Source organism: Fulmarus glacialis, unplaced genomic scaffold, assembly GCF_000690835.1.
Source record: "Fulmarus glacialis isolate BGI_N327 unplaced genomic scaffold, ASM69083v1 scaffold49420, whole genome shotgun sequence".
In the NCBI taxonomy this organism is placed as follows: domain Eukaryota; kingdom Metazoa; phylum Chordata; class Aves; order Procellariiformes; family Procellariidae; genus Fulmarus; species Fulmarus glacialis.
The window spans coordinates 1-10,686 of NW_009190572.1; the positions used below are offsets into that span (position 1 = coordinate 1).

Below are 10,686 nucleotides of genomic sequence, written 5' to 3' on the forward strand. Positions count from 1 at the left end.
CACTGCTGCAAATAGAGTCCGACGGGAAAATAGCAGCAAAAGCAGATAACCAGTGCCATGTGAAACAGAAATGTCTTTGCATCGTTCTCGTTGTTCTTAAGTCAGTGTGTGCTTTGCCAAGCAGCCTTCTCTCCAGCTAACTTTTATATGTGGCCTTCTTGATTATAACATCCCATTATTTCCACTGCCATATGCCAACAGTGTTTTCTTTGGTGAAGGTAGTAAGGGAATGCCAGCATCCATTAGTCCAACTCTCATCTTACCTCTTACTAGAACTCATATAGTCACTGATTTTACTTATAGTGTGGCTCCAGCTGAGCCTGTGTTGCCCATGCTGGTTTTTGCACCAAAGCACAGAAAAAGGAACAACCCCAGAAGAAGAAAGTTCACCAAGCTGACGCAGGACAGAGGGCAGGGGCTCTAGTTTACAGCTCCTGCGGTGCAGATAGTAGAATGGCTTGCAGGAGGGGGAATAGTTGCATGATCTTTTCTTTCTGAAACAAGTGGGGATTAGGTGGTTTAAAACGATGAAGAGAAATAGGTGTGAGAAAGGGGAAGAGCAGAATATAGTTATCATCTGTGAGGATTTGTATGAAGACTGGAGGAACTACTCAGTCACCAGGTGGGAAAGAGCATTTAAAGTAAAAGGCCTGTGGTCGCCAGCCCCTCTCAATGTTTCCGTGCCTGCTCCGCAGAGGTGTGCTCCCCCCGGGCACCCAGCGCGCGTGCCGCCGGGGCAGGGAGCTCTGGGCTGCACAAACCTACTCTCCAAGGACAGCAAAACCAAATCTCATAAGGTGTGAAGGCAGTGTGTGTGAACATGCAGTTTGGGAGGGCAACAATTGACCTTTCCTAATATTGTGATGTTAGAGAGGACGTTAGCCTGCCGTCCTCCCATGTGTGCCTTCCCACCGCTATGGATGGGGGTCCTGAGTTCAGGTTGATTGCCGGGTGCAGCTTCCCATGTCCACATCAGCACCGACGTGCTGTGTGCGCTCTGGAGTCCGACTCGCATGGCTTGACTATCGCGACGTGATTCTGTCCCGCAGGAATGGCGGCAGAAGAAAAGCGGCGTTAACTTCTGCTCTCTATGAAATGCAAAAGTTTCTCTACTTTTAAAAAAAAGGAAAAAATAGTAATGAAAGCTTATCAGCCGAGACAGTTTTACAAGCAATGGTGGGTTAGGAGAAAGTAACTGTTAACATGTAACTTTTTTTTGTTTCTGTATTGGAATGTTTTGAATCTTCTGAGGTTTTTCAACAGGTTATAATCCTTGCACTAGGCCAATTTTTAATTTTGGGATTTATGCATCTTTTCATAAAATAATTGGTGTCTTAATTTGCAGCAAATTCTGCTGGCACTGCCTATCTTTGAAATTTTGTTTTTCCTTTTTTTTTCCTCTATGGAACCATTTTCTTGGTGATCTAGAAATAGCCCATTAGCTTGTGTCACAGCAGGGGGGTTTGTGTTTTGTTGTTGTTGTTTGTTTGTGTTTAACTTGGTTAGCCTCGGAGTTAATGGACGGAAGCAGCAAGATCTGTTCTGTGTTTCAGTACAACGGCATGTGCTTGCAAGGCCCCAGTGGCGTTCCTGGACGGGATGGAAACCCAGGAGCCAACGGGATCCCCGGGACACCTGGGATCCCAGGACGGGATGGGCTGAAGGGGGAGAAAGGCGAGTGCATGCGCGAGAGCATCGAGGAGTCCTGGACGCCCAACTTCAAGCAGTGTTCCTGGAGTGCACTTAATTATGGCATCGATCTTGGGAAGATAGCAGTAAGTTAGCTTTGCCTAGGGTGCTGCACTTCACCAGCCACAGCAGCTCTAGCCCAGGGAAGCGGTGGAGTCACCATCCCTGGTAGTATTTAAAAGACGTGTAGATGAGGCGCTTAGGGACATGGTTTAGTGGGTATGGTAGTGTTGGGTTAACGGTTGGACTCGATGATCTTAGAGATCTTTTCTAACCTTAATGATTCTATGATTCTATGATTCTAGATCTGCCTCTATGAGCTGGGTAGCAACAGTCGTACAAATCTACCGGAGCCTTTTTCTACATGTAAGGGTGAACTTCTCAAAGGTTTAGCTACTTCAGATTTATCTCAGCTATGTGCCCATTTCATTTCTGTAATTAATAGTGCTTCAAAAGAATGATGTGGCTGGTGTAAGAGTACATTTAGAAGACCAGATTTGTAACTGTAAGGCTGAAAGTCACACTACCAAAAAAGTACCTCCGGCTTGCCCAAAAATAGGGCAAGGTTTTTACCATTTCAATCATAAGGAACAGGAGAGATGTATGTCTTTAATCTGTTAATTGTACCTGTCTTTATACTCCTGCTTCAAAATGGTTGTTCACTGAAACTCAGTTGCAGCATGCTACTGCAGAAAGGATCAGCATTGTTCAGGAGCAAAATTACCAAGTGTTATCCAGACTAACCCAAGTCTGACCTCCACTGCAGCCCTGGGTATAAAACTTTCAAACACAATGGTACAAGCCTAGAAGAGGGGAAGAAATCCCAGCTCAATCTCAGCTACGAAGCAATGCCCAGATTGGTTGGAGTAACTTAACTGCTATTGCTGTGGCTAGAGTGAGAATCAACGTTTTTGAGTAGACATTTCTCACTGCCTTGTACTTGCTGAACTGTCCCTAGCTTCCCCTCCACCTGCCCCACCATGATATCCAGCATTTTGAAGACAGAATAACAACCTCTTAAAAACCTGAAAATGTTTCTTTTTCAGTTGGGGAGCTTTTATCAGGGTTTAAGCCTCTCACAAATCTTGTGATAATTGTTAAATCCAGGATTTCTGGTAACAGACAGAAATTGTACTGTCCTCTCATGCAAGGACTTGAGTGCAGCTTTCAGACAGCTCATACCCCTTTACATAAACCCCAGAAGGTAACTACGTTACCAACTTAACAGCAGGTACTATCTAAATAAAGTTAAGAATTTCCATAATCCCCCTTTTCCATCACCATCCATGAGGTGCTGTTTCTGATGTGCATCTTTGCTCCGAATGGTATTTGCCAGGCTCTACTCCAGAGGGAAGGGACTAGAGGAGAGCTAAAACATTCTGAAATAAATATAAATACATTCCTAATATATTCCTAAATATAAATATATTTCCTAAGTATATAGAAAATAAACAGGTTCAAAACCAGAGGTTGCTACCGAAGCATTTTTGTCTCCTCTTAGGAATGTACATTTACAAAGATGCGCTCGAACAGTGCTCTCCGTGTTCTCTTCAGTGGATCGCTTCGGCTAAAATGCAAAAATGCCTGTTGTCAGCGCTGGTACTTTACTTTTAATGGAGCAGAATGTGCTGGGCCACTTCCTATTGAAGCCATAATATATTTAGATCAAGGAAGCCCGGAGCTGAATTCTACTATTAATATACACCGAACTTCTTCAGGTATGTATGCCAAGACCGCATGAACAGAGATGGAGTAGAAGCCAGTAGCAAATCTAGTTACCAAATGCAGAGAGCACGGTCTGCCTCAGAAAGTCAAAAGACTGAATGAAGAGGCAGAAGAGTGGCCAGCTAACACGTGTTACTCTTACTCTGCCGTCTCACAGTTGACTATCAATAGTAACTGTATTAGAATTATTTATTAAGTGGTACTTTATTACTGTGGTATTTTTCATGGTACTTACATCCTGCAATTTAGAAATGGAAGAGATTTCTATCCAGACGGTTCTACTGATCTCTACATGAATACAGAGACATTCTGTGCTGTATTAGCATATGGAGAAACTGCCTTACTGCCAAGTAGACAGTATCATCCTGGCTTAAAATACTGATATTTGCGCATTATCTGTGCATAAAATGAGACTTATTCCTCCTGGAATTTCTGCTATAATTTCAGGCAGGCACAAAAGGACCTCCAAAGTGAAGTATCTAGGAACAATTATTCAATTGCTAAGCAAAAGGCAAATTAGTGAAGTCATTCAACATAAAAGGAGGTGACACTAGGAAACGGGGACTAACAGCAAGTCTATACTCTTTCTCCATTTTCCTCCCTGTACCATTTCATTACTGCATGAAATCCAACATCTAGAGCTATGATAGATTTTTTTCATCAAGGGGTAGGACCCACCTGTCTTCATTAACCCACCTCCAACTAGTGGTGCTTGTGGGAAAAAAAAGGGCAACAGAAGTGGAACTTTGTACAGAAGCAGTGAATTAGGAGTGGAAAAGATTACAGGGTGGCAATCACCTTTGCAGGGCTTAGCTGTGGAAGCCAGGTATGGCTGTGTCCCCGTCCCCCATCTCCATCACTGCTACAAAGATGGCTGGATGGGATTGAAGCCATATCCCAGCTACGAGTTTGTAAATTCGGACATTTAAAGAAGCAGGTATACCTCCCATTTAGCCATCCTGTGGATTGTGATCTGCTTCAGGTACTGCAACAGATGTCAAGAAGCAACACGGATAAAGACAGTGCATGACTCTGTAACCTATATTGCACATCTCTAAGTAATAATTTTTATTTCTAAAAATGCTATTCAGGTTTAACTAAATAGCATGAGCTTGCAATGAACCGCTGTTCTTAAGTATTTGTGTCCGCCTTCAGTTGTGAAATACAAAGTGATTGTGTTTGCTGAGGTAACTTGATTTTTGTCTTTAACCAGTGGAAGGTCTGTGTGAAGGGATCAATGCCGGCTTGGTGGATATTGCCATCTGGGTCGGGACTTGCTCAGATTATCCACGGGGAGATGCTTCTACTGGATGGAATTCAGTCTCCCGAATCATCATTGAAGAACTGCCAAAATAACTTTCCCTCCCTTTTTATAATCTCTCCCTTTTTTTTATTTTGTACGATTTTCTTCAGAATTTATTTCTATAGAGTTGGATGCAAGTATTTGACTGAAAAGCACCAAACTCTTGCATCTGTAGTCTTTGTCTAGCCCTTTTTTGCACATTGCAGAGGCTTTTTATAATAATCATTTTTGAATATAAATATCAAGCCCAAGTTCATTAACTTTTTTAACTCCTTGTTTGACGTATGAAAATATACCACCACCATTTTAGGAATTAACTGTAACTTTTTGTATCAAATAAATAAGACCTTTTACAAAAAAAAATCCAGGCTATTTTATTGATCATCAAACTGTTTAAGGTATTTTACATGGTGTTATGATACACAGTTTTTTTAGAAGACTTCATAGAAAGTTCTAAGAAAGTAAACTCAGGTCTTGGCTTTAGCCTTCAGAAAACACACGTAGCATTTACTCCTGTAAACCTGACTACAGAATAGGATGCTCTGCTCTTAAAATCTTAAGTCTCTCAACAAACTCCTGGTGACTTAACTGTGACCTAGATGATGTAGTAAGCGTACCTTGTTCTGAATAACTAAGTTAAAATAGACTATCTAAGCTCTCCTTCCCTCTTTTGCTTCTTGATAGACTGGATTTCAGTATAAACTATCTATTACTCGTCTCCACTATTAGCATGCAGATACTAAATAATGTTGCAGTTACAAAACTTCATTTCTTTGCGCCAACAAAAAAATTCTCCTGGATTTAGCCTTTCAGATATATACAATCACTTTGGTGTTAATTAAAAGCTAGATATATTAAATAGTTTGGAAGATACAGAAATAGGGCAGGTTGAAATGCCTTGGCTTTCAAAAAGCATACTGATGAGTGAAGAATGATGTGACAGCTATTTGACTGCAGTCTCCAGACTGGACAAGTGACAACACTAATCATGCCAGCACAGCATGTTCAGTGTTTTAAGTATTTTCTTTCAAATGCAACAAGTGATATACTCAAATATTTTTAAAAATTGTACAGGTTCTAAAGGGAAACAATAGTCATGTTTATATTACAAAATCAAATTCACATTAATGAAATAAAAAACCCAAGAAAAAGCATGTACAACATGCAGAAATCTATACCCTTCCCAGAAATTAAAAGGAAAAAACATTAAATCTGAGATAAGGAATTTACTTCAGCTATTTAGGATTAAATCTCAGCTTTTTTTTCTGAACAGGTTGTAAGATTTTCCTCAGGCATCTCTCAAACTGGTAGCTCTTGTCTGCAGCTTTTGTTAAGAATGCTAGAGGAACATACCTGCAGCTAGGAGAACATTCAGGCTTTCCCAACTGAAAGCTTATGCATGATATTGCTGCAAGCCAGCAAATTATACAGCTGGTATTTTGTCTCTGAAGAACTGTACTGTTTTCATTGGCTTGGACGATGGGTTTTAAGGTATCTGAACACAAACAAGTTACTATGAGCTAAGCTATGGTGTGAATTTACAGAATGTCAGTTAACATACAGTAACCGATTGTGTACATGCTTGTAGCCTGTCTTTGCATTTATCGTGGAGCATGAGTAAGCTGTTCTGGGCCGAGAGCACACTAATCCAGGGGAGTAAGTGCACAACTTTTATTCCTTTCTTAGGATTTATTCATATGTCTTCACAATATTTTTTGGACCCTGGGTGGCAGAGTTAACTCGGTGTCCCATTAAATTCATAGTACTAGAAAAAACACAAAACCAAGTAAACACCCTCCAAAGACAGAAGAAGTTAGTAGCTGTTAGGGATCTATACAGTAATTTGCATGGTAAACTTCCAGTAAATTTGATCTTCAGCTAAATACACATGGAAACTTTCATAACAAAAACCAAAGCCAGCCACAATGGCCACATGCCCTTTTCAGATGAGATTATTAGCTGTATCAGTAGAGGGGATGGGATCGTGGAGGAGAAAGTGTGAATTATTAATAAAGTAAAGTACACAAAATGTGGTATGTGGCAATAGTATCAACAGAAACAAGCAAATGGATTGCTGAATTAAGATTCAAAATGTTGAGCAGTTTCTGTAGTCTTCCACATTTTAACTCAAAATTGAAACCAATTCCCTAATATGTTGAATTTTTATAAAAAAGCCTTATTTTTGCTTTAGGTTAGTCTTCTGTTAAACAGGAAACTTCTCTAAGTGATTACTCAGGTGTTTTGCTGGACAGTATTCTCCACTTCTTATGAAACTGATTATTTCCCCCTACCTGTTGAATAATCTTTGCTAACTTACCTCCTCCTTAGTTAAGTGATACTTTCTAGATACTTCTTTAGTACCTTCTTACTAACAGCAGAAGGCAGATGTTATGGCCAGTAATGTATTTTCTTAAAGAAGAACTAAAAAAATAAAACAAACCCAGATCTTCAAAAAGTACATATCCTTGACAGCAATTATCGGCATGCAAATAAACATCATTATTACACAAATTTACTGAGATGTACTGTAATTCAGTTTATCACTAAGTTAGCAATCAATATATTCTTACAGTCCTTTCCTCAGACCAAATCAGAAGACATTAGTGGATCGTTTTGATTTTTTTAAAGTCCTGTGCACAATATTTTTTAGACTACTTAGGGATTTTCTTTTTTTCCTGAGAATATTATTGAAAATAAGCATGGTCATATGTTATTACAGTGGTTTGAAAACTGCGTAACTATGGGATTACTAGAAAAAACCTAATTTTTAAAACATAAGCCTACTTTCAAATATGCATTTACTTAGTAATATTTGGTCAGATGTATCAGTAACGGAGACAGAATCTCTCTCACAGAGAGAGAGAGATTCTCTGAGAGAGAGAGGGGGCAGGCAGGGAAGAGAGAGAAAATGAATTAAGTAAGTGGCCAGCAATGCACAGAACATACACTTTGGTCTGGTGCTAAAAGCAAGCCAAAAACCACAATGCAAGTCTGTCCTGGTATGAGACAAGAACTGGGTTTCATCAGATTGGCAATTATTCAAACCCAAGAATGGACAGCTGTTTTACAAAACAATTTGAGTTTCCAAACTGCACCCCACTGAGGCAGCATTTTTGTGTTGGATGAGCAATGGAATTTGGAGCAATCCATATCCTAAAATCTGACAAATAACACAGAGATGGATTCAGAAGACATTGCTGTAAACAACTACATACATACTTTCTTTATGAGACTCTCATAAAGATTTAAGAAAGTTTTGACAGACCCCAGGGTTGCTTTTATATGAAGTTTTCCACTTCAGTAGGGGTAGAATCTGGCCAACTGTTGTCTTGAGACTGGTCAAAACAGATTAGTCCGTTATTCCAGGCAGGTCAGGATGAACTGAATTGCTGCACAGCTGCCTTCACCCAGTCATAGTGCTATTATTTCACAGTTGCAGAGACATCTGTTTCATGCAGACACAGCTGATTCCGAGAGGAAGGCAGCAACGCAGGAACATTCAGCAGAAGAGATGTTGGCAGGGTTTTACTACCACCAGGTTCTTTCCTCAAAATACTAGATCAATTCACAGTGTCAAAAAAGACTGCTGAACTAAATCACTCCCAGATCATAAATATAAAAAATAAAGGATAGATTCCTTATGAACACAAGCTCATACCTTTAATTATTTTCCTTTCTAAAATCAAGTAAAAAACCAGACACGTTTTCATAAACGACAAAGGTAATACAGCAGGCAGGAGTCACTCTGATCACATTGGGGATAATTCCTTTGTAAAATCCATGAATTCCTTCTCTCCTTTAAAGACACAGAAAAACATTTAGTTTTAATTAATGTCTTTTAATAGAAATCAAATATAAAACAAAGCCCGGCATTTTTCTTCTTGCGCTCTCACTAAGAGAGGTACTTCAGATTAGGAATAACAATTTCAGAATAATTTCTTCCTGTAGTGTTTAAAGAGCCATAATATATCAAATCTTAACCCATCATTTTCTCTTCCGAACATACAATAATATTCTGTAGGTCAGTTATTTAGCCTAGGGTTTGGGTGGTTTTTTGTGGTTTTTTTTTTCCTATTGTCTAAGTAGCAGGCAATTTACTATCTTCCTTCACGCCACAAGAACTGGTTAAAATAACTTAAAATTTCTGCAGCCTGTTCCAAAAAGCATTTACATATTTAATCTCACTGAAGCCAGTAGGGCTGAAAGGCTTGGTGGTTTTGGGTCATGTAACAACAAGTGAGCTGAAGGTCAACCTAACTAAGGAAAGTCAGCATTTATTTTCAGAGAATTAAATCACCTCCTCCAGAATTTTGATTCCCCTGGCCAATAAATGATAATCTAACTTCTCCCAGTTTGAATCAGAATATTCATGTTAGGGCTGTTAAAAAGTTTCAAAGACTTTTAATCTCAACTCCCTATTTTCCAGCATCATAAAGGCCTAGGACACCTGGAGCGATGAGTACAGTTAACACAGATCCTGGAAAGTGCTTGGGTGTGGTTTGCACTACCGTCCCTAGGGCTCTAGGTTGCATTTGTTTCACAATGAGTACAATAGTGGCCCCAGAATGGCTGTATACATTCACATTTTATCAGAACTAATAAGCCTTCATATAGACTGCAGCACTGAAGGGGACAGTGCTGAGACATCAGAGCTATTTTCGCTTTGAATTGGCTTCAGTCAAAATGGTTTTACTGAGTCTGAGCCAGGGGTGGTCCTGAACAACACAGCCTCATTCACTCATTCAGGTCGCACCTCTTAATACCCCAGGAGTTAGCTGGCTCCATTCATGTCTCTCTAGCAATATGCTGCAACCCAGAAACACTGTCCAAAGCAAGATTAATATCAATTGAATACTGCAAAGGTAGCCAACCTTAGTAACGAGAGAGTTGTGTGTGGAAACTCTCACATGCCCTGTGGAGCCGAGGGAAGAGGGTTTGTGAGAAGATATGCAAAGGAGCGAGGTAACAGTTCTCTAAAGGTCCTACAGGAAGCTGGGACTAGACTACAAATGCAGTCAGGCCCCAGGGTAACCCAGGGACATCAGTACAAGCAGCTCTGGCTAGCTCACTTCCTCCTGCCAGGAATTTGGATTAGCCACAACTCCCAGCAGCACAACACTCCTGTCATATGTGACAATCTAAAGCAGTTCAAGTGAGACTTCATTGTTTAAGAGCCCCAAAACAGCCAACTCAGTTATTTTTTAACCTGTAAGTGAAATTTGCTGGGGAAGAGAGAAGGGAGACAGAATAAACAATAGAAGCCTGCAGGCTAGCATTGACCCTCTCCTATCTCCTCCTTTGTCCTTAGATTATGGCTGTTAGTGGCATCTTGCACAAAATGACTTTGTACAGCTAACATTTTGTTTGCTCTGAGCTCCAAATCAGCATGGAAGCCAGTAAACATAGTTCTGATTCTGTAAGACTCACTTTCCAAGATGTAAGCTTTTAATTCTGCATGCCTACCTCCATGTCCTGCGGATCACATCAAACACACCAGAATATGTATTATGCTGATCTTGAAGACGAGCTCGCACAACTTGATAGGGATATGTTGCTGACACAGCGAATATTTTGGATACAGCTGCCATCGTTATGTATTCCACAGTGTTCTAAAAGCAACAAAAATTACCAGGCTTGCCTTAAGTATGGTTTAAATTAGCCAATTTATCAAAATCTTATTTGATTTTAAAATGTTGAACTAAACAATACTCTAGATTTTCCCCCTTATATATACACATTTAAAAAAATGGCAACATTTACTATATACAGTGCTACAAGTAATTAATTGTAAAATGTGTGTTGCACCCTCTCATTCCTATCAAGTGAAACACTTCTTCCCAGCTTGCACCTGACCAGTTTTCCATGTCAGTGTTTAAGACTACCACCTATGGTTCCACAAAGTAAGACAAAAAAACCACTCCTCCCTCTAAAATTCTCAAAACACTTGCCAAAATAAGAAGTTGATTTCC

General features: G+C 39.9%; 1 protein-coding gene across 1 annotated transcript; it reads left to right on the forward strand.

Annotated features, from left to right (window-relative positions):
* Positions 1–1,556: 1,556 nt before the first annotated feature.
* Positions 1,557–5,080, forward strand: CTHRC1 (collagen triple helix repeat containing 1). Its single transcript, XM_009585818.1, has 3 exons — positions 1,557–1,775; positions 3,191–3,407; positions 4,628–5,080. Exons 1-3 carry the CDS (start codon positions 1,563–1,565, stop codon positions 4,768–4,770), a joined length of 573 nt encoding a protein of 190 aa, XP_009584113.1. The 5' UTR covers positions 1,557–1,562; the 3' UTR covers positions 4,771–5,080.
* The last annotated feature ends 5,606 nt before the right edge of the window (positions 5,081–10,686 follow it).